This window comes from Colobus angolensis, unplaced genomic scaffold (assembly GCF_000951035.1).
Source record: "Colobus angolensis palliatus isolate OR3802 unplaced genomic scaffold, Cang.pa_1.0 Scaffold152, whole genome shotgun sequence".
NCBI lineage: Eukaryota > Metazoa > Chordata > Mammalia > Primates > Cercopithecidae > Colobus > Colobus angolensis.
This window is the reverse complement of record NW_012114622.1, coordinates 6,000,361-6,027,459: the sequence shown is the minus strand read 5'-3', so window position 1 is coordinate 6,027,459 and position 27,099 is coordinate 6,000,361. Positions and strand designations below refer to the sequence as shown.

The 27,099-nt window shown below is 43.9% G+C and overlaps 1 protein-coding gene across 4 annotated transcripts in view; it reads left to right on the top strand.

Annotated features, from left to right (window-relative positions):
• Positions 1-26,581, top strand: part of WT1 (Wilms tumor 1) — a 47,987-nt gene extending 21,406 nt beyond the window's left edge. For 2 of the 4 annotated variants that reach the window (XM_011936353.1, XM_011936354.1), the window contains exons 6-10: positions 14,621-14,717; positions 17,924-18,074; positions 21,577-21,666; positions 22,265-22,348; positions 25,168-26,581. In XM_011936353.1, coding sequence (XP_011791743.1) covers positions 14,621-14,717; positions 17,924-18,074; positions 21,577-21,666; positions 22,265-22,348; positions 25,168-25,289 — 544 coding nt within the window. In that variant the 3' untranslated portion in view covers positions 25,290-26,581. Of the gene's footprint in view, positions 1-14,620; positions 14,718-17,923; positions 18,075-21,576; positions 21,667-22,264; positions 22,358-25,167 lie in introns of all 4 variants that reach the window. The other 2 variants (XM_011936352.1, XM_011936355.1) reach the window with 1 other exon arrangement.
• Positions 26,582-27,099: the final 518 nt, after the last annotated feature.

Below are 27,099 nucleotides of genomic sequence, written 5' to 3'. Positions count from 1 at the left end.
TTGAGCTTGGGAGGCAGAGGTTGCAGTAAGCCAAGATCAGACCACTGCATTCCAGCCTGGGCAATAGAGTGAGACCCTTCCACAAAACAAAACAGACAAACAAAATATATATGTATATTTCTCGAATATTAACTTTATTCAGGGAGCTGTTATAAAAAAGGCTAGATGGCCCAACAGATAGTTCCACAAAAGAACAACTCTTTTGCAGACCTAAAAATTACAATTAGCTAATTGCCTACCATCTTCTCTCACACTGTGAATTTATCCCTATAGAACATACTGTAAATCCACAAATTTCCGCTTCCATTTTGTGAATTGGACATTCATCTAAGGATGTATATTAACATTATTGGGTGCTGTGTGAGGGGCTGTACATGTTTCCTCTTCTGATCTGATCTTACAACACCTCCAGGACACTTTGGCAACATCCATCTTTCAGCTGAGGAGGGTGGAGAGATTAAGCTAACTAACCAAGGTCACATAGTGAGTGAGTGGCAGAGCCATGCTGGAATCAGTTCTGTCTGACTCCAGGACCTGGGCCCTAGATTAGAGCTTCTTAAATGAGTGGAAACCTTTTAGACTGTGACTACAGTTAGAAATACCCTTTACAGTGACAGCCCATATACATACATGTACACACACACACACACACACACACGCTACAGATTTTCACTGAGCAATACTCTTGTGACATTCTCTGCATGCTGATACTTTCCCTCCTATTTCATTTTTCAAAATGCTGATTGTGATGTACTAGATTGATTTTACAACGCACAGTTTGCCTCACTTTTAGCATTCAAACATGGTGACATCTTGGCTGTCTCCTCCAAACTTATGAACAGCCCAGAACTGGATTTAGTTGAATCTGTAATTCCAGTAGAAAGTTTGGCCTTTCCCCAGGGGAGACAAATCTGGGTTGGGGTCATTGTTCTCTGTGATACTGGATTTACTTTCCTTTGCCATGATATGAAAACTATTAATATGGAGAATACATTTGAGAAAAGATATTCCATGAAGACAAATTCAGACACATAACTTTTTGCGTTCATTCATAACTAGTGTCTTGACACTGTTTGAAATCAATGATTAGAAAAATCATGTGACAAGGTAGATCTATTACAGGAAAACTGGTGATTTGACTCATGTTTTACAGAAGAAAGATGTAATTTCCGTATCACTCATAAAAAAGAGGCATTATCAATTTTTTATTAAAAGATCATGTACCTCAGACTAAACCCCACTGAATGCTGGTTCAGGTCTTCTTTCCTTGAAAATGTTTCTTTTTTAAAAAGTGGCTTCACAAAGAATAGATTTGTTTCCTTGTATCCCAAGCAAGTCCGTGGAGACATCTTTCATTAGATGTCAGGGATCAGTGTTACAATGGGTGGGGATAGGATTTGATAAAGAAGGTGGGCAGATGAAATGAAAACTTGCTGTGTTAGAGGTGGGATATACTTGTGTAGCTGAACCACTCCTTTCTCCTCCTTCTCCCTTTACTCATTTTCTAATTTCTGCATACCCACTGGGATCACAGCTACTTTTATGACCTCCAATGGGAGAAGGTATTTCAATTTAAGTCAATGAGAAGGTACTTTATAGAAAGAACCACCTTCTTCTCCCTCAGCCCCAAACAAATGAAATTAGATTTTTAAAGTGGGTCCCTGGGAGAAAACATTGCTGGGGAATCTTTCTGAGTATGACTCCACCATTTTGAAGCCTTCTATTGATGGTGCCTTGTGTTATCTGCTTTCTATTTCTTTGAAAACATTTTCTGCGTGTTCTCAATGGCTGCTGATTTCCGAACAAACCTCTCCTACCCTGCTGGCCTCTGTTTTGTCTCTTCTGAAGAAAATATCCTGCAAAATGGAGAAACACATCAACCTTGACTGTGATCCAAGTTATTAAAACAAGGAAGAAGTTATTCTCTGGGGACTCGGGTAGGGGGAGTGGGAAATTGAACACAATAGAAATGTGAAAGGAGAGCTCAGCAAAATGAATGTCCCTTTGCTAGTCCAAGAAGTTCACAGGCTGTTGGGAACATGCAGTATTCAACCTGTGGATGCTTGAAAGGAAAAGCAAAAAAGACTCAACAATGAGTGATGTATAGTGAAAACAAAGCTGTGCGTTTTGGTAGGGCCAAGGCTGTCGAATCTGGAGAAAATCCCCGCTAGACATGGTCTCATCCCTGAGAACCTGTGCCAAAAGAGATAGCTGTCTTCTCTGGCTGGGAGCTCCAATACACAGCCCAGCACCTTCCCTCACAGGCTCATGAACATAAGGTACCCGTCCAAGAGATTTACTTCTTGGAAATAGATAGCTCGCTTTTAAGTGGCTCCTGGAGCCTGAGATGCAAAGTGAAGGTGGGGAGCCTCAGTTCTGTGAATATCAGCATTTCCGAGCCTACTCCTTCATCTCCACCCCCAGCAACAAGTTATTAATTTTCCCCCGTTTAAACAGTTTCATTTAATACCATTTAAAGAGGTTTTTTTTTTTTCTTTATTATTGCCTTGCATTGCACTTGGCCTGTGGTCTGTTAACCCTGCCAACCAGAACAAAGAATGGGACTCCTGGGTTTGATAAAGATGGAGACTCGTGACTTAGCTCTGTGTCCCTCTCACTTAGTGTAGACTGATTCGGAAGCTTCTTTCCTCTGCTTCTCACTTTTCTGCTTCTTCTTTCGCCTCCCTGGCTGCTGGCCTTTTCTATCCTTTTATTTTTGGACATGCATTTGATGAATGTATTGAATTTTTTCATTATGTAAGTAATGTGTATAATTTATAGAATAGTTAGAAAATACAACTACACAGGGAAGGAAATTAAAACTCCCCCCAAAAGCCCAGATGAAACTACGGTGATAAAGATGTTGCACACAATTTTAGACCCTTTCCTGTTCATGCATGTACTTTTGTGTCATCTTCTTTCTTATAAAAATGATTGGCTTCGGGTGAGATTGAATTCAGCAAATGCATATTTATAGGCCGTCGTGAAATTGTCATGATAGCTTTGACTTCTTGAAAATATTCTCAGCCTCTTAAAAAATATTCAAAAAAATTTTTTGGGCTCTGCAGACTTATCTCCATACCATGATTCTAACTATTTTATTTTAAAGCAAGGAATTATTTTCATCTGGTGGAGGTGAGGAAAAATGCTAGGTTTGTTTAGATCTGGAGAAGAAAGGAGCTGAATGGGAAAGACAGGAAAGAAAGGTTGGGATGGAGAAGGGGGCCAAGTTGGAAATGAGCAACACAGTGATCGTAGCACAGGGAGGTGAAGTGAGGTTAATGAGGATTGAAAAAAGTGTATGTATGTGTGTGTGTGTGTGTGTGTGTGTGTGTGTGTATTGGAGAGGGAGAGGTTACATCAGATAAGTTGAAGATACCTTAATGATCCAAAGCAGTATTTGGACTTCTCCTATCTCTGACCTCTTTGAGACCCTGTACTCACCATTTATCCTTCTGCCTGTCATCTGCCCAAGAGAAGATCATAACCTCTAGGTAGAAGAATATTGATCTAGAAGCTACACTAATAAAAAGTTATCCAGATAAGTGTTTCTCCGAAACGAGGAGCTACTGCATATTTTAGTAGGAGTTTTTCTATTAAAAGCGAACAAGTTTATTTATTCTAGCTTTATTTCTAACTCTTCATTTTTAAAACAACAGATGTAGTTCTGTATGCCTAGATGGCGACTTTATCTAAAATGAAAACAGCTATTTTCTCCTGATTATAAAAGTCACACAGGCTTATCATTTTTAAAAAAATTCAGACTGGACCAAAACATAATAAAGAGGAAAAGAAAATTCATCTGTCGTCTCACCACCCAGAGATAACTGTTTAAAAAAGCATTTTGAGGTGTATTTATATCTTTAGAGAAAAAATTCTGGAAACATTTATCAGACTATTAATTGCAGTTACCTCTAAATAGATTAGAGGGAAGAGACAAAAGCATGAAACAGATGGGTTTAAGAGATAAGGAGAGAAGGTAAAGACCATGCTTTCATGGAGTTCTGCTGCAAAGGGAGCAAAAAAAATGGGGTTCTAGCTGGCTGGGGAAAGAAGGTCGGGAGAATGAGTGGTTTTGTTTTAAATTGTTCTGTTTTTATTTAGTTATTTATCTTCAGATAGAAGTATCTGTATGTTTGTTTGCTGATGAGAATGATCAAGAGGAGGAAAAAATAGGGCAGGCATGGTGGCTCACACCTGTAATCCCAGCACCTTGGGAGGCCAAGGCGGGTGGATCACTTGAGGTCAGGAGTTTGAGACCAGCCTGGCCAACATGGCGAAACCATGTCTCTACAGAAATACAAAAAATTAGCTGAGCATGGTTGCACACACTGGTAATCCAGCTGCTTGGGAGGCTGAGGTAAGAGAATTGCTTGAACCCAGGAGGCGGAGGTTGCAGTGAGCCGAGATCGTGTCATTACACTCCAGTGTGGGCAACAGAGCAAGACTCTGTCTCAAAAAAACAAAAAGAAAAAAACAAAAGGAAAAAAATGGTCATTGGGAGGGGACGGAATCACTGGAACAGTGTCCTTGAAGGAGGTGGGAGAGAAGGGGCTCCATAGATAAGTTGATGGGGCTGGCTTTAGCTGGAAGCTGGGATAGTTCATCTAGTAACAATATTAATTTATAAGAGTTCTTTCTGCGGGGCTCGGTGGCTCATGCTTGTAATCCCAGCACTTTGGAAAGCTGAGGCAGGAATTCAAGACCAGCCTGGTCAATGTAGCAAGATCTCATCTCTACAGAAAACAAAACAATTAAAAAATTAGCTGGGCACGGTGGCATGCCTGTAGTCCCAGCTACTTGGGAGGCTGAGGTGGGAGGATTGGTTGGGCCCGGGAGTTTGAGGCTGCAATGAGCTATGATGATGCCACTGCACTCCAGCCTGGGCAACAGAAGCTATCTCTCTAAAAATAATAATAATAAAGAAAAAGAGTTCTTTTTTTCTAAGAGTTATTTTGCTTGTCATATGTAATGAAAATATTTTCTCTGGTTTGTATTTTAATTCTGTTAATGGGTTTTTTCTGTCAGATATTTTTATTTTATGGTAAAAATAGTAAGTTTTTGTCTTACAGTTTCAAGTTTTTGACTTTTGGATCATGCTTAGATTTTTCCCATCCCAAGTGTTTTAAAATATTTAATTATTTCTGGTATTTTTAAAGTTTTATTCTTTAAAATAAAGAGATGGAGCATGTCACACTCAAGCAAATAATAAAATAATATTTATGTTGATCTAGTGGCATCTGTGCAAGGTTGCCACCAGCTCTGAATATGAATAATCCATATCTATTCATTGCCCAAATAAGATCTGATAAGTGCATATGAAAGTGACTTTTGAAATTACTGTGGCTACAGGGTAATTGGATATTCATTGAGTAAAGTGTTAAACCTAAGCATTGTGGCATAACCACTGAGAACTCCTAGGGAACGCTCCTGGATCTTTTGGCCCTAACTCCCTTAGGGCTGATTAATTCAAGTCCAGCAGTCTATGGTTCATACGAGTACACGGTGAGTACAGTATTTATGCAGAGGTTTATTGTTTTGTTGTGTTTTATTTTATTTGGTAGTAGTCCTCTCCTAAGTCCAGCTTATATTATAACAGCCCCCTCCTCCCTTTTCTTCTCAGGCTATTGGTTTATTGGAAATAGCAGGTCAGTTGTCTGGTAGAATATCCCACAATCTGGATTTGGCAGATTGCTTTATCTTACAGTCTTTTAAACTTGGGCCTCTCTCCCCTGTCTCCCCTGTATTTCTTTTTTTTGTTTGTTTTCTGTTCTTTCTCCTTCTTCCTCTCTCTCTCTTTCATTATTTCCCTCCCTGCCTGCCTTCCTTTTCTTTTTTCTTTCTTTCTTTTTTTTTGAGACATAGTCTTCTTCTGTTGCCCAGGCTGGAGTGAAACGGTGCGATCTTGGCTTGCTGCAACCTCCACTTCCTGGGTTCAAGCGATTGTCCTGCCTCAGCCTACCAAGTAGCTGGAACTACAGGCGCGTGCCACCACACCTGGCTAATTTTTTGTATTTTTTAGTAGAGATGGGGTTTCGCCGTGTTAGCCATGATGGTCTTGATCTCTTGACCTCAAGTGATCTGCCTGCCTCGGCCTCCCAAAGTGCTGGGGTTACAGGCGTGAGCCACGACGCCCAGGCTTTTCTTCTGAGATGGAGTCTCACTCTTTCTCGCTAGGCTGGCGTGATCTTGGCCCACTGCAACCTCCGACTCCCTCGTTCAAGCGATTCTCCTGCCTCAGCCTCCCGAGTAGCAGGGATTACAGGCACATGCCACCATGCCCAGCTAATTTTTGTATTTTTAATAGAGATGGGTTTTCACCATGTTAGCCAGGCTGGTCTCAAGCTCCTGACCTCAAGTGATCCGCCTGCCTCAGCCTCCCAAAGTGCTGGCATGAGCCACCGCGCCTGGCCTCCCCTGTATTTGCTAGAGGCTTGATTCGATTTGGGTTCTTTTTTTCTTTTCTTTTTTCCTTTTTCTTTCTTTCTTTTTTAGGTAAATGTAATTGATGAGTGGCGCTGTGTTCAGCCTCATCTCTTGTGTTTAAACTTTAAGGAAGCATAGTTTCTTAGCACAAATCCTTAAACAAGGGAGTGATGGCTCTCAAGGCTTGCAGTGGGGTTTACTGTCAACATCGAAAAGTTTCAGGCATTTCAGCATCTCATGTATGAGCCCTGAGTATCAAGGGTGGGGAGAGAAGAGGGGTTGATGGGTAAATTCCATGTTTTAGAGACACAAGAGTTTGAATGTCCCCAGGTGCTTCCCTTCAATCTGATTAACTCTGCAGAGGGGAGACGACAGAGGTGAAGATGGGGGGATGCCTGCCTGGCCAATAACTAGAGGTGGGAGAGAGAAATGACAGGCCGAAGTTCCCCCTTTTTGAATATTCATATGAATGCTAATTGCCTTCCAAAGGCTCTTTGTCTTTTCTCTCTTTTACCTCTTCTGTTGATAAGGGATTTCAGGGCGGCTCTGGTTTTCCTCATCTGTAAAACTTCAATTCCTTTTTATTAATTTTCACGTGCCTGTGGAATATCAAAGTTAATCATTTCTAAAGAAGCCACTCTTGCAATGTTAAGTGTTTGTTTTTTGTTTTTTTTTTTTCCTGGGCCAAATCTCAATGTACATGTTTTTAGTGTAAAAAGAGCTCACAATTTGTGTTATATGAGGGACATTTTTCTCTTTTTGCAGACTTCCTAAGGAAAGTGTTTATGCGTTTTTTGTTTGTTTGCTTGTTTGTTTTTGTTTTTGAGACAGAGTCTCGCTCTGTCGCCCAGGCTGGAGTGCAGTGGTGAGATCTTGGCTCACTGCAAACTCTGCCTCCCAGATTAAAGCGATTCTCTCAACTCAGCCTCCCCAGTAGCTGGGATTGCAGGTGCCCACCACCCCACCCAGCTAATTTTTGTATTTTTAGTAGAGATGGGGTTTCACTATGTTGGCCAGGCTGGTCTCGAACTCCTGACCTCAGGTGATCCGCCCTCCTTGGCCTCCCAAAGTGTTGGGATTACAGGCATGAGCCACCACCCCCAGCCGTATTTATGCATTTTAAAGCTGTCTAGGAAAAGCAAACTTTCTCAGCATACATTTTATGCATGTTAAAACTGTTTGGGAAAATGTACAGTCCAGGCCACTGCCAGAAGTGAAGTGACAAAGTGCATGTTCTGCTGATAACTGCTTCTGCTTATTTTCCCAGTTCAATAGAAATAATTTTTTTTTTCTTTTGGTGGGGGGTCAAGATCGTGCTGTATTGCACATAAGCAGCTATTTCCATCAGTTAGCCTTGTGCTTTCTTTATACCAGAGGTCCCCAACCCCCGGGTCACAGACCAGTAGTGGTCTGTGGCCTGTTAGGAATTGGGCCGCGCAGCAGGAGGTGAGCAGCAGGCTGTATTTATAGCCACACCATCCCTCTAATTACTGCCTGAGCTCCACCTTCTGTCAGATCAGTGGTGACATTAGACTCTCATGGCAGCGTGAACCCTATTGTGAACTGCGCGTGTGAGGGATCTAGGTTGCGTGCTCCTTAAAGAATCTAACTAATGCCTGATGATCTGAGGTGGAACAGTTTCATCCCAAAACCACCTCTCCCCACCCTAGGTCTGTGGAAAAATGGTTTTCCAGAAAACTGATCCCTGGTGCCAAAAACACTGGGGACCACTGATTTATACAAAATGACATGTTGTGCCTCCAAGTAGAAGTTGAAGAAGGCTAAAGAGGGAATGTTTCAAACCCGTCCCTCCCCACTCCCCCAACTCTCCTCTACCCCAGTCCTTTCCATCTACCTGAGTTCACCTTTAAAATCTTCAGCATGTCTAATTTCATTCATTCCCCTGGAGAAAAGAGCTGGGAGTCATTCAAGTGTCATGATGATAAAAGTGAACCTGTAGGGTGGGGTTAATACCACCAGGATTGTCCAGCTCATTTGAAAGGAAGAAAAGCACTGACCTGGACTCAAACTCTAGGTCTGCCACTTGCCATCTGTCTGACTGTGGGCAAATAATGCAATGTCTCCTTAAACCTCAGTATTCTTTGCTATTTTAAAATGGGGATAATACTATATAAGCAACAGTTTAACACTTATTGAGTGCATACCAGGTACTGTGATTTACTTACCTGACCTATTGCATCAGTCTGATGGGGGAAGTGCTGTTATTTTGATTTACATGAAGCTGAGGACAGGGAGGAAGTTATGCCATTTGTGTAAGGTGATACAACTTAATGAATGACTCCTAGGGTTCTGCTAAGGATTGAAAAATATATATATTTATGTATGAGTATATATTCTCTATATATTTATATATTCAATATATATTTTATTATACATTTATAAATATATATAACATGTATATAAAATATATATATATATATATATTTTACAGACAGAGTCTTACTCTGTCTGGAGTGCAGTGGTGCCATCATGGCTCACTGCAGCCTTGAACTCATGGGCACAAGTGATCTTCCCACTTCAGCCTCCCAGCTAGCTGGGACCATAGGTGCACACCAACACACTCAGCATTTTTTAATTTTAATTTTTATTTTAATTTTTTTGTAGAGACAGGGTCTTACCATGATGTTGCCCAGGCTGGTCTGAACTCCTGGGGCTCAAGTGATCCTCCTGCCTCGGCCTCCCAAAAGTGATGGGATTATAGGCGTGAGCCACCCACATGCCCTAAAAACTTAAATGTTATTGATCTCAATCACCAGGCTCATGAGATGCATGTGATAAGTTGCAGATTGGTGGCCCTTGGGCCAGATGTGTGTTTTATTTGACCTGACAGTGATTCTTTAAAACTTCAGTTATTTACAAGAACTTATAACTCAGGTGCTCTCAAAAAAGTCCAGATTTCCTGCTTTTCTTTGAGAATGGAAAGCTATAGCAATGCTGGATTCACATTGTTTACAGTTATTGGCTGAGAGAGCTGAGTCGTGGCTGCCTCTGTTGGTCAGAGGGTCGTGTGGCCAGGGTGGCCGTCCCTGTGAGTTCAATGTCATCTCATTCTTTAGGGCTGCCTTCATTTTACTTGTCTTACTTGGCCCCTGTGGGAATATTTGAGTTCGTGGCTCTGTTTTAAATTAAAAAGAGTCATATCTATATTCTGACCAATTTAGCAAACACATAAAATAACTGCCTTCTCATCCAATAACCTGGAAATTCATGGAGAATAAGAGAGGTGACCGAAGAGTTGAGACAGATAAATGTCTTAGTTTTCAAGTAGGAAGAAAACCCAGTGGATTCTGGAAACCACAGAGTTAGCATGAATTCTTGGATAAGTTATTAAGCCAGATCTTTGAGAACAAGCTGGGGAGAAAACAGGGATCATTACCCACGTTGGTTAGTGGTATGCAAGACACGTGCCCAAGTCCGTTTCTTTTTGGGTAGAATTACCAGTCCAATAGTGGAAGTTTACTAATATAGTGGCTCTTCATTGCAAAAAATATTTGATATTTTTGGTGTCCTTGTGGACAAGGAAGGGGATGATGGGCTAAATACTTAAATGGATGATTTGTACTTGGTTGAACAATAAAACCAAAGGAACAGTTGTCTAAAGTATCTTTGTTAAGTTGGAGAGTGGCTTCTAGCAGAGTGGCCTCTGTGGCAGGAGAGGAGAAGCAGTCATATTACCCTGAACCTCCTCTCGCATGTCTTTACCTGCCTGCCTCAGACTCACGGTTCTTTTCCTCACTTGGGACCACAGCTTCATGACACCTTGCTTTAAATTCCTGTGATCTTCCTGAATATCTTGGCCAAGGACTCATCAAATCCCTTCTCCCTGTCATTCAGCAGGGTCAGTTATCTTATGTCTCAAAAGGAAGTCTACTAGGAAACAAAACAGAAAAATACGAAAACTGTTTGAAATCTTTTTTTTTTTTTTTTTGAGATAGAGTCTTGCTCTGTTGCCCAGGCTGGAGTGCAATGGCACGATCTTGGCTTACTGTAACTCCGCCTCCCGGGTTCAAGCAATTCTCCTGCCTCAGCCTCCCAAGTAGATGGGATTACAGGCACGTGCCACCGTGCCCAACTAATTTTTGTATTTTTGCAGAGATGGGTTTCACCATAGTGGCCAGCCTGGTGTTGATTTCCTGACCTCGTAATCTGCTTGCCTCGGCCTCCCAAAGTGCTAGGATTACAGGCATGAGCCACCATGCTCGGCCTCAGTCACTGAGTTTAGAGGATGCAGAGAGGAGCAGGGAGTCTTTGTATTCAAGGCCAACTTTACAATGGGGCAGAGGAGATACACACAGATGGCTGTAAAATAGTAATATTCGTGGCTGGGCGGGGTGGCTCACACCTGTAATCCCAGCACTTTGGGAGGCCGAGGCAGGCGGATCTTGAGGTCAGGATATTGAGACCATTCTGGCTAACATGGTGAAACCCCGTCTCTACTAAAAATACAAAAAAATTAGCCAATTGTGGTGGCGGGCATCTGCAGTCCCAGCTACTCAGGAGACTGAGGCAGGAGAATGGCGTGAACCCAGGAGGCGGAGGTTGCAGTGAGCTGACATCGCGCCACTGCACTTCAGCCTGGGTGACAGAGCGAGGCTCCGTCTCAAAAAATAAAATAAAAAAATTTTAAAAAGTAATATTCTCTCAGTGGTTCTCCAGGAGTCAGAAACGAGAAGGCAGATTTCGGCTTGTTTTTAAAGCTCTCCTAAAATGGAACGGGCTCTCTTGAAAACTAGTCACCAGTCATGTTGATCAACTGTTGGGCATGAGCTAGAAGAGATTTCTGCTTTGAAGGGGGGTTGGCGTAGATGGCCTTTCTAGGTCCTTTCTATCTCTATTAGTCTGTGGTTCCCGGACCACCGAGGTGGTTTTTATAAACTTATTTAGAGAGAATTGTTACCACGTCAAATGCCAGTACATTATACTTGGTGTTCTGGGCACACCCCATTGGGAAGTGTTGAATCGCAGGTTTCCACAGTGTGGAATTGCATTGGTGTGTTTGTCTTTTGGAGACCCAAGTCCCCATAGGCAGGGGCCTGGCGGTTTTTTTTTTTTTTTTTTTCTTCATGGACCTGGTAGGAGAATCTACTGGCGTATTTGGCAGGCACAGTCTTGTTGCTTGTTGCTTCTTTTGTTTGTGGTTTGCATCTGGCTCTGCGGATTGCTGTTCCCTTTGAGTGTCACAGCGCTTCATTTCATGAGACAGTTGTCTTCAGGAAAGTCTGTTCCCGTGCCCCCACCCTCCAGGAATCCAGCTAACACCCAGAGCTTAGCTGTCGAGACAGATTTCTAATTTTTACCCTTCAATGGCAGAACTTTAATGTTGTGTCCCTAGAACTCCTTCAGCCCTAGAAAATGTGGAAAGTAGGCCATGCGCGGTGGCTCACTCCTGTGATCCCGGCATCTTGGGAGGCCAAGGTGGGAGAATCACTTGAGCCCAGGAGTTTGAGACCATCCTATGGAGGACATAGCGAGACCCTGTTTCTACAGAGATAAAAATAAAAATCAGCTGGGCATGGTGTGGGACACCTATAGTTCCAGCTCTTTGGGAGACGGAAGCAGGAGGAACACTTGAGCCTGGAAATTCAAGGCTGCAGTGAGCTATGATCACACCACTGCATTCCAGCCTGGGCAATAGAGCAAGCTCTAAAAAAGAAAAAGAAAGAAAATGAGTAAGTCACATTGTGGATCCATGCAGATGACTGAAACAAGCAAAGGCAGCTTCTCTTCACAACCTTTGAGGCAAAATGTTCTGGCAGCACCATGGCACCATTCTGGTTCTGCCCTCTTTCTGCTGCCATATGGCATCACCTCTCACTTTCCCACTGTCTATACTAAGTAATTGTAAGGAAGGCAGACACAGCCTTTTTCTCCTGGTAAACACATTCTAAGGGTCAGAAGGGCATATGTTCTTTCGGTTTGGCATTTTTGCCCAATTTTTGCATGTTTGACCCTGGGGTTACTTCTTTGAGACATTCCCCCTGTCCCAGATAATTCAAAAATTACTTGAAGGATGTGGAGACAAGGTATGGTAGTTTAGAGCAGCAGGCAGTTCTTTCTAAAATGCTGAGAGCCAGAAGTAAATGTGAAACCCCACAGCTTCTGTGGCCCTAGGGGGTGTGGACATTTCAGTTGTCCTGGCAGACATTCTTCCTGTCCAGGCACTCTGTCTGCTGGGTAAGTGAGTATTGGGTCAGCTCCAGGCCTCCCCACACTACATCAGATGGAGTGGGCTGATCCGCCCACCAGCTTACCTGCCTCCCTGCCCAGGATCCCTGGAACCAACTGTTAGAGTAATGGAGGCAGAGAATGGAATTCTTAGTGCTGGCAGCCAGTTTAATCCCACCTGAAGGGTTTTAAAAATGCTGATGTGGCTGGGCCTGGTAGCTCACACCTGTAATCCCCGCACTTTGGGAGGCCGAGATGGGTGGATCACTTAAGGCCAGGAGTTTGAGACCAGTCTGGCCAACATGGTGAAACCCTGTCTCTACTAAAAATACAAAAATGAGCCAGATGTGGTGACGTGCGCCTGTAATCCCAGCTACTCTGGAGGCTGAGGCACCAGAATCACTCGAACCCGGGAGGCGGAGGTTGCAGTGAGCCAAGATCGCACCACTGCACTCCAGCCTGGGTGATAGAGCGAGACTCCATCTCAAGTACATAAATAAATATACTGATGCATCCCTCTCGGACTACCCCCCCCCAATAATTTTTTAAAAGCAGATTTATGGATTTCACAGACCGTGTGATTCGCCCATTTAGAGTGTACAATGCAATGGTTTTTAGTATATTCACAGTTGTATGACCATTACCACAATTTTAGGACATTTTCAGCAGTCATTTTCTACGTCTTCCCAACTCCCCCAGTTCAAGGCACCCAACCACTCATCTAGTTTCTGTCCCTATAGCTTTGCTTATTCTGGACATTTTATAGAAATGCAGTCATACTACATGTGGTCTTTTGTGAGTGGCTTCTTTTACTTAGCATGATGTTTTAAAGGTTCATCCATATTGTAGCATGTATTGGTACTTTGTTCTTTTTCACTGCTGAATAATACTCCATCATATGCAGATACTCTCTTCGGTTTATCCATTCATCAGTTGATGGACATTTGGGTTGATTCTACTTTTTGGCTCTTAGGAATAATGTTGCTAATGCACCATGTATACAAGTTTTTGTGTGGACATCTGTTTTCATTTCTCTTGGGAATATCCCTAAGAGTGGGATTTCTGGGTCATACGTTAACTTTATGTCTAACCTTTTGAGGAACTGCCAGATATTTTGCAAAGCAGCTGCATCATTTCACAGAACTATTTCATAAGAGCTCTGCTCGGTGCTTCTAGATGTGATTCTAATGTGCTGCTGGTGTGGGTGAAAAACCTCAGTCCGCCTCATCTCATCTGGAAGTAAAATAACTGTAGAGCAGATAGCGGCATTGTATCTGAAGGAGAGAATAATTTTAGAGCAGAACATCCATCCCTTCCAAGTTGTCCTTTCCAGCATTGCACATTTTTCAGCTCTTCCTATGTAGTCGAAGGTGACCTGAGCACCAGTGTGGGGACTAGTCAGTCGAATGTTGGAGGAAGATTCTCCAGTGCCCACCTACAGCACAGGCAGGCTACCAAGAGTTAAGATGATCTGGAAAAGTGACCTGTCGTTTAAGCAGAATGGGTCCACAGATGTGTAATCCCCACTTCTGAGGACACGACATTTCTTCTTGCGTCATCACTTTTTTGGTGTTATCTGGTAAAAACTGAGTCATGAGGTGCCGACAAAAATTCAGTGCACTTAACGTGAAGCTTGAGGCATTCTGCTCATTCCTGAGATACTTGCAGCTGTCAGCCCTGCCATCTAGATGGTAAACAACTTGCCGAGGATGAAACCCCGCCACTGCGGCTTTCCTCGGCTTGTCTGAGCTAGACCTAGACCGGAACGGTGCACGCCTGCGAGAATTGGAGGATGAGGGAGGGGCTGCGAGGTGGCGGCCCCAGGATCCAGCGGCTTCGCCTTCCGCAGAACCTTGCATCTAAAGTGGCCCCATGGAGGGGGGCAAAAACCAACTATTTTTGTTCTGTGAACTGTAAAAACAAGCATTCCCTCCTGACTGCAGATAAGCATTTCCAAATGGCGACTGTGAGCCACCCTGAGCCTTTTTTCCCTTCTTTGTGTTTGCAGCCACGGCACAGGGTACGAGAGCGATAACCACACAACGCCCATCCTCTGCGGCGCCCAGTACAGAATACACACGCACGGTGTCTTCAGAGGCATTCAGGTGAGCACGCAGAGAGGCCCTAGCGGGAAGGGAGCTGCGCTGCCTCTTCCTGCTTACCGGCCCGGCCCTTTAGTTCCTTACTGATGGACTCCTCGGCCCTGGCAAGCCTCTTCTTCATTGCAGGCTCCTTTAACATCAGGGACCCCTGCTCATCCCCTGGGTGTGATAACGCGGCTGTGTCCTCTCCCAGAGAGGCTGCCCTGCTGCCTGACACAACCCAAGATGCGTCCTACAGAATCCTCTCCTTTCTGCCTTTACTGCTGCATTTGACTTCTCCAGGGCGGGCTGTGTGGCTTTTGCTTTTGAGCTAATTGGGTTTGAATTAACCGCCTGGACCTTTGACTTCTAAGATTTGGTCTACATCGTAAGGTGCCCACAGGTAGACACATCTTGGCAAGTGTTGATGATAATCATACTAACTGTACCGCCTGTGGCTGGACATTTTCTATATACTAGGCATTGTGCTAAGTTTTATACGTAGACTTTAAAAAAATGGACTTCACCCTATTAGTACCATTTTGTACTGATGTGGTACATTTGTTATAATTGATGAGCCAATACTGATAAGTTATTGTTAGCTCATAGTTTACATTAGGGTTCACTTTTTGTATTGTACAGTTTTATGGGTTTTGAAAAATGCATAATGCCATGTACTTATTATTCTAGTATCATACAGAATAGTTTCACTACCCTTAAAGTTCCCTTCACTCCACCTATTCTTCCCTCCCTCTTCTTCTCCCAACATTCACTGGTGTTTCTTCAGAATGTCATATATTTGGAATCATACTAGATGTAGCCTTTTCAGGCTGACTTCTTTCTCTTAGCAATATGCATGTAAGGTTTCTCCGTGTCTATGTGTGGCCTTTCCCCTTCATTTCATCTGCAGTACACCCTGATGAGGTAGGTACTGTTATTCTTTCTGTTCCATGGGTGGGGAAACTGAAGCCCAGAGGTGATGAATAACTTGACCAGAATCACATAGCTAGTAAATGGTGGAGCCGAAACTAATAACACAGGTCTTGCCTGACTTCAGATCCCCTGTTTATACCTACCTCCTGATACTGCTTCTTAGGGAGGCAGAGGATGGTGAACAGTTTTGGGGGAGGGAGAGGTCTCCAAGGAGCATGAGGAAAGTAAAGTATAAAGGTAAAAATTTCAGAGAATTCAATAGACATTTTGGTCTGCCACCTCCATAGACCTTCAGCCTACCTTCCCTGCAGAGTCCCTATTTTGGGTGGTCAGAAGCACACACAGTTACTAAGGGTTTCATTTATGGCTTATAAACATCAATCCATGGCTGCAACATGAGTAACAGCAGTGATACTTTCACCAGAATGGTCAGTACTCTAGAAATAAGTTGTATCCAGGCCAGACCCCACATGATATGTGGGGCAAGTAGCTCTGAGATGTTCTGATTAATGTTTCCAGAAGTGTCACAAAGAGAGAACAGTGTGCTCCCTACTCCCAAGCCTTTCAATGGAGAGGAATAAAGGCAAGAGTTACAGAAATACGGAAATCTGATGACGGCTTGGGGAGGCATCAAGCCTCTCCCCTGACAAATACCATCAGAATCCTTCACCAGGGCCCTTACTGAGATTAACAACTGTTCCCATGTGCACTGCTTCTAGGATGAATTAAGGGAAATGGAAAATGCTTCCTTTGCTTTCTTTCCCGTCAAGCCCAGTTTGTCAGGCTCCCTTGTCATGGCCTCTAAATAACTCCAGACTGGACAGGTGTTGAGTATTCCCGTCCAACAACTGGCTCACCATTTAATTTTATGCCACCATTATCCCTGAGACACTACGGCCTATTAACATCAATGTTGCGTTGTATGTCACTACAGCATTTTTCTTCCAAAAAAAGAAAGTGACCTTTCAGTGCAGGGCAATGTGAAATAGGGACTAGAACATAAGCATGGGGTAGAGTGGAAAATGCACGGGGCAAGGAGTTGATTATACTCAGAAGTGGTTCCAGGTCTTAGCACAAAACATTAATGCACTTTAGGCCAGGCATGGTAGCTCACGCCTGTAATCCCAGCACTCTAGGAGGCCAAAGTGGAAGGATCCCTTGAGCTCGAGAGTTCGAGACCAGCCTGAGTAACACAGAGATATCCTATCTCTACCAAAAAAAATTAGCTGGGCATGATGACTCTCACCTGTTATCCCAGCTGTTCAGGTGGCTGAAGTGGGAGGATTACTTGAGCTGGTGAGGTCGAGGCCGCAGTGAGCCCTGATCGCGCCTAGGCAACTCCTGCACTCTAGCCTGGGCAACAGAATAAGATCCTGTCTTAAGAACAAACAAAACCAAAACATGGATGCACTCTAGTGACAGCATCTCACCCTCTATGGGGTTGATTTGCACATCTGTAAAGGAATGAGGAGAATTTAGTGCCCACTCAGGCACTTGCTCAGCTCCCATTTATGACTCCCTGACCCCAAGAAGAGGAAGGGGAGCTTGCCTCTCTGTTTTCCTCCAGTTCTTATTCTTGGAAGACTGACAACACACACACTGCACTTCCACAAGATAAAGAGGAGAGACAGATGCCCTGCAAAGGATGTATGCAGTGCACAGAAGGCAGATGGATTCCAATACTTTCTGATGTCACTATTAAAGGTTGCGCTGGCTTCACTGTGGCCTTCTGGTGGGTTTTGCTTCCTTTCACAGATGGGACCACCACATCCAGGGGCTCCTTCTTCCTTGTCATTTACCTATACTTGGACGATCTGGTCAGTTTGGGGCTCATTCATTATCCCACTTTTTTCAAATAAGGATGCCCCCACCCATTGCACATTGGCTCTAGGTCACGTGGTCATGTCTCCAAGCAGGAGGGAGTAGTTAGGCTTTGGGACTTTGGACTTGGAAACATCACCACCTCAAGAGAAGAAACTGAGAGATAGAATGGATTGGGAGCTCTTCAAGGCATCAGCATTTCTTTTGCAGAGGCTCTGGGACAGCCATGTCATGTAGGTTTCATCTGTAGAGCCACTTCTGGTTGCTCAGTAGTGATGACCTTAGAGCACTGCATTGTAGAATGTCCTGATCTAGTGATGTCTGCCATGGCGATCTGGAGTGTGAATGGGAGTGGTTTTAGGTCTGCACCTGCCACCCCTTCTTTGAATATATTCCAGTGCTCACTCTCCCTCAAGACCTACGTGAATGTTCTCATATGGCTTAAAGCCTCCTTGCCTGTTACTGTCTGCCTGCAGGATGTGCGGCGTGTGCCTGGAGTAGCCCCGACTCTTGTGCGGTCAGCATCTGAGACCAGTGAGAAACGCCCCTTCATGTGTGCTTACCCAGGCTGCAATAAGAGATATTTTAAGCTGTCCCACTTACAGATGCACAGCAGGAAGCACACTGGTAAGTGTGCCCACTGTCCAGCCTTGGGCAAACATGGTTCAAGAACTCCTTTTCCAGGCTGTCACGCTGCTAAGGACCCAGGTCGTTTCCAGGATGGAAAGTAAGCACTGCTTTGAAAGGTCTGATCCAGGTGATGTAAAGAGGCTGTGAGGCCATTTTGCATTCTGATTATCCATCCTTTATTACAGAAGTCAGCAAACTGTCTTCCAGAAGGGCAGAGCAGAGTGGTAGAGAGAAAGTGCTACAGAATTGAAGAGACCTGTGTGGGAATCGTGTTGGTGTTAGAATACTATTAGCATTTCTAAAGACAGAGGAGCTAGTTTGGGAATATAGTGATCAGATGGTTTTAGAAGGTCGATGGGCAAGATCGTTGTGAAATTTTGGAAGAGATGGTCCAAAGAAAAACTTACCTGCTTAGGTCAGTAATAATCAACCAGACAGGAAGGGGAAAATTGATTGTTTTTTTTTGTGATCACTTCAAAAAAAAAAAAAGGTCAGGTGCAGGGGTTCACACCTGTAATCCCAGCACTTCGGGAGGCTGAGGTGGGTGGATCACCCAAGGTCAGGAGTTGGAGACCAGCCTGGCCAACAAAGTGAAACCCTGTCTTTACTAAAAATACAAAAATGAGCTGGGTGTGGTGGCATGCACCTGTAATCCCAGCTACTCGGGAGGCTGAGGCAGGAGAATTGCTTGAACCTAGGAGGAAGAGGTTGCAGTGAGCCAAGATCTCATCACTGTACTCCAGCCTAGGCAACAGAGCAAGAATCTGCCAAAAAAAAAAAAAAAAAAAAAAAAGAGAGAGAGAGAGATGACGATTTTTGATTTTTGAAGATACTCCAATGAAACTGGATTTTCCTCCAGGTCAAGGAGGCTGCTTCTGAGAAACAGAGAACTGGCATTGTCTGGTGTTGGCCACCTTGAATGTGGACAGCCATGTCACAGAACGTTTGCTCTGGGCCTTGTGGGCACTAGGTGGGAGTGTGGGAGTGTGGTGAAACCCAGGTTTTCCTACAGAGGAGCTACTGCTACCTTTTCCACAATCAAAGAACAGCATAATTATAAGATGACTGTTACAACTGTAATATTACTGCTGATTTTGCTCTTGGGAAGCTGGAGAAAAAAGTGAGCTGCATTCAGATTTCCTTAGACCACTGGATGTTGCTAATTCCCTGTTTCCAGAGGATGCAATTCTGGTATCAACCCGAGTTTGCACTTAGTGGGCCACAGACTTTGAGGCTAAAGAGGAGGGGACCAGTGGCATGTTATATTTTTATACATTTCCCCAAATGGGATCATTTGAAAAGTGACTGTCAAGGTTATAAGGAAAACGAAAAAGTAAAATCCTGCCTGAAAAATGCAAGGGAATAAATGAAGGCAATATGGTTGTAGAAACTTTTAATGGGAGAGAAGCACTAAGAATGCAATGAGGATTAGACAACTGTGTGAAGGGAAGGCAGTGAACAAGATAGCCAGAACCCCAGACCCACTGGAGCCTTTAAGAAACTCTTCCTTGCAGAAGATGGGGGCAGGTTGGTATTTAACAATCCTACAGCCCCCCCTTGAAAGAGAGCAATATCTTCTTATTTATTTATAACAACAGTACAGACTATTATATTAAGTACTTTTGGGGTGTCAGGCTCTCTACATGTATATTTCATTTAATCCTCACTCACAAAACGTTTATTAAGAGGGTAGGATATAGCAGAAAGAGGACTCAGGCTCCTGCTTTTTAACTGCAGGTTATAATCCCCCTTCTCAAAGAGTTGGTGGTTTGTTTGGGAGCGAGGATATAAACAAATGAAAAGTGACTAAGAGAGTACATGATCATGTACTAAATCAGAGACAGGAGGCACCAAGGAATTTGGAGGGTATCAGTTTGAACTAGGGTCATCTGAGAAAGTTTCTTGGAGGAAGAAGGGCTTGGGTTAACCAGTGAAGGCTGGTAGGTTGGGCAGAGAAAGTGATAGATGAGCAGAAGCTCAAAGGCAGGGGAAGGAAATCAGACTCAATGGGGGTATTGTCTTCTCCAGCACGCAGAGGTGAAGCATAAGGCACCAAGCTGGATACAAATACAAAGAAAGGGGCCAGGCGCAGTGGCTCACACTTGTAATCCCAGTATGTTGGGAGGCATAGGCGGGAAGATCGCTTAAGGGGGTCAAGACCAGCCTGGTCAATATAGTGAGACCCCGTCTCTACAAAAAATATTTTTAAAAATTTAGCCAAGTGTGCTGGTGTATGCCTGTAGTCCCAGCTACTCAGGAGGCTCAGGTGGGAGGATGGCTTGTGCCCAGGATTTCGAGGCTGCAGTGAGCTAGGCTCACACCATTGCACTTCAGTCTGGGCAACAGAGAGAGACTCTGTCTCTGAGAAAAAAAAAATAAAAAGGCTCCAGTCCTCAGGATTTTCCAGCCCATGGAAGAATTGTAGAATTGTAGACCCAGACATGGCTCACCACATTAGATACCCTGGAATAAATGTCATAATGAGGGAAGGAAGGGAAATTGACCCATGCAGTTTCCAAGCAGGCATTGCAGAAGAAGGAAACATACAGGAGACTTTTCGATGTGGAGGTAGGGATGGGGGACATTTAGTGTGAGCAGAGTGCAAGGAAGACTTCAGGATGTGAGCTCTGGCATAGTGGGGAATAGAGATTCATGAGGGAAATAGCAAAGGCTTTGAGGTTGAAAAGATAACAGGACCTGACTGATTCCAGAATGGCTTGTTTCCATCCCAGATGCCTGTGACTCAGGATTCTCCTAGGAAGGTGGGAAGCCTTGGGGTTGCTCACTTCTCTTGGGGCTCAGGTCCCGGTATTTGGCTGAACTTTCTCAAGTGAGGACAGGGGTGAGGCTTCTCCATTCTGAGTCAGGAGGTTGCGTAATCCCACTACTGGCTTCTCTTGGATAAAGCACACCAAAAACTTTCTCAATGCTTTTGGTGTATCTCGAGGGTCTCACAACCATGGAGTCATATTTGCTTGACTCAAGAACAAGGAGTCGTAGCACAGAACACCAGATCTTCAGGCCATAAAACATAAAACTCTTATTTCCTGAGGTTGACCTCAAGGCACATGCATCCCAGAATTCTCCCTCAGATTCTGCCTGGGAGTTAAATATTTTGATTTTTATTTGCTAATATTTTTTGAGCACTCCTTCTGTGCTAGGCCCTGGGCTAAGCCTTTTATGCAAAGGTCATAAATCCTTTGAAGTTGTTGGATTATTGGACCCATTTTACAATAAAGAAACCACACCTCACCCAGGGTTTTTTTTTTTTTTTTTTTTGTCAATGGCAGAGCTAGATGTGAGCTTCGGGGTGGAATCCTCTGGCCCCTGAGCTCCCATTCATTTCTAACTTGCAGGTTGGGGATCATCCAACCCTAAAAAGCTCTAACAAAGTGCTTTAGGCATTTTGGGATCTGTTCAGTCCTAGTAGGAGAGGTTGCCTTTAATGAGATCCCCTTTTCCAGTGTCATTTTCAAATAGAATATGTGTCTTCCCCAAGGTGAGAAACCATACCAGTGTGACTTCAAGGACTGTGAGCGAAGGTTTTCTCGTTCAGACCAGCTCAAAAGACACCAAAGGAGACATACAGGTTTGTAGGTTCACTTCTCATTGTTGCCAGCCGTGTTCCCTTGGGCTAGGGTTGATTTCATGATTCTCTTTGTTGTTGAATATGAATGAAAGAGTCAACCATGTGTTTAGTTTTTTCAGTATTTTTCCCCCATAATCTCTGGAGATGTTCCTCCTCTTAAAGAAAAAGAAAGAAAAGGAAACACCCCACATTTCCCCTGCAAACCACAGAACAGCGAGATCCCACTAGCATCGGGCTGATGATACACTGAGCATCGGCAAAGAATGAGGGTGACAGAGAGTGGAATCCGATTTGTAGCATGTGATTCACTTTTCCTGTCTCTGACACAGCCGAGATCTTCCAGCTGCTGAGAAGCTGGACCTTTGTGGTTAAGGAATGATTGTTCCCAAGCTAGAAGCAGGTCCTTGAAGATTACTGTGCAGAATCAGGGATTCTTGTTGGGCCTGGGGGACTGGGGAAATCTGAGGGTGAGGCAGATGCAGACATTGCAGGCATGGCTGGAAATGCTGGGCTCCTCCAGCTGTCGGAAGTCAGCCTTGTGGGCCTCACTGTGCCCCACATTGTTAGGGCCGAGGCTAGACCTTCTCTGTCCATTTAGGTGTGAAACCATTCCAGTGTAAAACTTGTCAGCGAAAGTTCTCCCGGTCCGACCACCTGAAGACCCACACCAGGACTCATACAGGTAAAACAAGTGCGTAAACTTTTCTTCACATTTATTTTTCATTATTTTTTAAACTATTGTGGAATGAAATTGTGATGAGAGGGACTGGAAAAGACTAGTGTAAAAGTTCTAAGGTTTAGCCTCAGCTGAGAGAAGGAATAGTGCATGGCTATCTTTAAATAATAAATAATAACATTTTTTAAAGAAGGGGAGGGTGGAAATACAGAGAAGGAGAAAGACGGGAAAAGAATGGCTGGAGTGTGCAGAATGAAAATGAAGAGATAAGCCAGGTCCCTACTGTTTCCAGTTTGTCATGTCACACATTTTGTCACTCTGTTTGATATGATAATCAACTTTACAGAAAAGCAGTAGAAATTCTAGCAAACCAGACATTTATTCTTCTGAGAGCACATGTTTCATGGCACTGTTTTCAGAGAACTGAGTCCTTGCTCTGCTGAAAGTTAATGCCCCCAGAGCGGTCTTGGTTTCTGTGGGACCAGTATCAGTGTGTGGATATTATTTCTTTTGTACTAGTACAGAGAAGAGAATAGGACATTTATTTACTGGCTGCTGAAGGTTGTTGCTTTCTGCAAGGCTGGTGTGATTCATAGTAAAAATAGCACCACCTTTGTTGCATATTTTCTACCTTTGGAAGAAGGTTAATGCTTAGCTTATCTAAGTCTATCTTCACAACATGCTTGTAAGTAGAGTAAGATAGGACTGGATGTGGTGGCTCATGCCTGTAATCCCAGCTCTTTGGGAGGTTGGGGTGGGTGGATCACTTGAGCCCAGAAGTTCAGGACCAGCCTGGGCAACATGGTAAAACCCTGTCTCTACAAAAAATACAAAAACTAGCTGGGCATAGTGGTGTGTACCTGTAGTCCCAGCTATTTGGGGGAGGCTGAGGTAGGAGGATCACTAGAGCTTGCTTGGGAGGCTGAGGCTGCAGTGAGCTGTGATCCCACCACTATACTTCATCCCAAGCGACAGAGCAAGACCCTGTCTCAAAACAAAACAAAACAAAAAAGTAAGGTAGGCATGTTTTATTCCCATCTTACAGATGAGGGGACTGAGGCAATAGCAATTCAATGGCTTATCTAAAGTCACAAAGTTAGTAAGTAGCAAATCCAGTTCTGTCTGCTTCCAGCCCACCTTGTCCCACTTGCTTCTTTATTGGAGAAGGAACAGGCATTTACTCTGCAGTCCAGGGAGCATGGAGAGTCAAGCAGAGAGTCAAAGTCAGCAAAGCTGAACACCACTGAGAGACTGAGAGGAATGAAGATGGTGAGAGACAGGGTTGAGATTTGTCCTTTAGGAGCCAGCCCTTGATGGCACTGCTGGAGGTGGGGTTGGAGAGTGGGAGCCAGGCCAGGAAGAGCAGAGGAACAGCGAGTGAAGGAAAACATGGCATCACAAACCCCTGGGCAGCCCCAGATTCTCTGCCCAAACAGGCTGCATTTAAAAACAGAGCGAAGGTACCTGTGGCCTATGGTTGGTGGGATGGGATCTTGCTTCCCTTCTTCAGGTGCCTTTGATGCTTCTTTGACTTAGTCCTGAGCTCATAATTTGGTGGCAAAGTGTTATAGTCCCTTGTACACTGCTGTCACACTCCCCAAGTAAGTGTGACATGACCTGTTTTACCAGCAGACTGTTTAATACTGCATTTCATTGGCCTCCAGTCTGACCCTGGGATACCAGCCCTCCTGGGACATTTCTCAGTGCTTGTCCAAATCAGTACCCAGAGAAGGCCAAGTGGGACCAGCAGTATCTGAGAAGATCCATCAAGTGGTACAGGGTTTGGCTTCTGCACATTCTTCCTTAGGATGGAGCCGCAGCTGCTTTTCCATCATGGCTAGGCCTGGGAGGTGTGATACAGGAAAGCGCACGGGCTCTGGAATTCAACAGACCTGGAGATTTGAGTTCTGCCTGGATCTGCCTTCAATAGATGTCCTACCTCATCTGTAGAGTGGGGATAATAACGCTTCCCCTACAGGCTGTTGTAAGGAATACATGAGGGGGTGTGTGTGTGTGTGTCTCTGTGTGTGTGTGTGTGTGTGTGTGTGTGTGAAGCCCAGCACAAGGCTTGGCATATGTTAAGCATCAAATAAATGATAGTTATTCTCCCTAATGAGAATGAGGCTTGGAAAGAATGTCTGAGGGCTCTTTGGGTGGAGAAGCCTCAATCTTTTGGCAAGCTAATTAAAAATCTAAGAACCACGCCCCAACTAGAGTCTTCCATATAACAGGATTATGCTCTCAGTGACATTTTAAGAGAAAAAAAACAACAACACATAACATGTAAACTGGTATCAGTGATTTATTTTAAAGTATCCAGCCCATCCAGGGTACCTGCACAGATAGAAGTGTTAAAAGCTTCAGTCACAGCTCAGATCCCTGGACAGTGATCACTCAGTAATACCCAGAGTGATGACCTGGAGGCTTCTGCAGCCCAGTTCTGCTCAGTTCCCAACTTACTCAGCAAGGGAGAGAAATTTACACAGCCCGCAAAACATTCTGTCAGCAGAGACTGAAACAAACGTTCTTTCCCTTAATTATGAATTGTTCAGACATTTCTCCCAACTTGACTCATTCTTTATCTCCCGCTTTCCAAGTTTTCTGGCCTAAGAATATAACTTTTTACAATATTTCGATCCTTAAAGCCCCCAGAGGTGCTGCTGTTTCAAGGCTGCCTGGGAAATGAGCTCAGTTGGTTAGCTCAGGGACGGAATGATGGGGAATTCAGAGTGGGTGCCTTGTAATGACTTGACTTAGGCCTTGATAGTTGAACTTGCGCCCGTCTCTTCATTGCAAGTGTCTCTGACTGGCAATTGTGTCAACAGGTGAAAAGCCCTTCAGTTGTCGGTGGCCAAGTTGTCAGAAAAAGTTTGCCCGGTCAGATGAATTAGTCCGCCATCACAACATGCATCAGAGAAACATGACCAAACTCCAGCTGGCGCTTTGAGGGGGTCTCCCTCGGGGACCCTTCAGTGTCCCAGGCAGCACGGTGTGTGAACTGCTTTCAAGTCTGACTCTCCACTCCTCCTCACTCACTTCTCTAAGAAGGAAACTTCAGTTGATCTTCTTCATCCAACTTCCAAGACAAGATACCGGTGCCTCTGGAAACCACCAGGTGTGCCTGGAAGAGTTGGTCTCTGCTCTGCCTACTTTTAGTTGACTCACAGGCCCTGGAGAAGCGGCTAACAGTGTCCGGTTAGTTAAAAGCCCATTGCCATTTGGTCTGGATTTTCTACTGTAAGAAGAGTCATGGCTGATCATGTCCCCCTGACCCTTCCCTTCTTTTTTTATGCTCGTTTTCTCTGGGGATGGAATTATTGTACCATTTTCTATCATGGAATATTTATAGGCCAGGGCATGTGTATGTGTCTGCTAATGTAAACTTTGTCATGGTTTCCATTTACTAACAGCATCAGCAAGAAATAAATCAGACAGCAAGGCATCGGGGGTGAGTCTTGTCTAACATTCCCGAGGTCAGCCAGGCTGCTAACCTGGAAAGCAGGATGTAGTTCTGCCAGGCAACTCTTAAAGCTCATGCATTTCAAGCAGCTGAAGAAAGAATCAGAACTAACCAGTACCTCTGTATAGAAATCTAAAAGAATTTTACCATTCAGTTATTTCAATGTGAACATTGGCACACTGCTCTTAAGAAACTATGAAGATCTGAGATTTTTTTGTGTATGTTTTTGACTCTTTTGAGTAGTAATCATATGTGTCTTCATAGATGTACATATCTCCTCGCACAAATGAAGGGGAATTCATTTTCATCATTGGGGGTGTCCTTGGTGTATACAAACCATGCTGGTTATGTGGCTTCAAGTTGTAAAAATGAAAGTGACTTTAAAAGAAAATAGGGGCTGGTCCAGAATCTCCACTGATAAGACTGTTTTTAAGTAACTTAAGTAACTTTGGGTCTACAAGTATATGTGAAAAAAATGAGACTTCCTGGGTGAGGAAATCCATTGTTTAAAAGTGGTTGTGTGTGCGTGTGCGTGTGTGTGTGTGTGTGTTGTGTTGTGTTTTGTTTTTTAAGGGAGGGAATTTATTATTTACTGTTGCTTGAAATTACTGTGTAAATATATGTCTGATAATGATTTGCTCTTTGACAACTAAAGTTAGGACTGTATAAGTACTAGATGCATCACTGGGTGTTGATCTTACAAGATATTGATGATAACACTTAAAATTGTAACCTGCATTTTTCACTTCGCTCTCAATTAAAGTCTATTCAAAAGGAAAGTGGCAAGATTCCATCAGCTGTATTGTGTTCAAATCTCAAGGCCACTGAGCCTCTTTTAAACAGGTAAGAGAAGACGCCACCGATGTCGATGGCTACTAGTGAGCCTATCCAGGTCCTGACCACAATTTATTTATCTCTGTCAAACTTCAGGAAGGACTTACATGTCCTAGAAGCAGCAGAGAATGCCTTCACCTTGCATTACAGAGTGATCATGCTCATGCTGTGGTTGAATGGGGTCTGTGGATGATGTGGGGATTATGTTTTAAGGTTTATTTTAGGCAGATTATCATTGCATCACTTCTTACTCCAGATCAGCAAAAGAAAATAGAGAGATGTTAATGATAACTTGTCCTTTTGAAAGTTCACAGATACATCACTGGGAGGGCATAGGCTGAACACCTAGTACAATTGAATTTACAACTGTACTTGCTATAAATCAGCTCAGCAGATTGAAAACTGCTCAGCCTTTCCAGGGCAACTGAGTGTGAAAGCAAAGATCTATATTATCCATAAACTA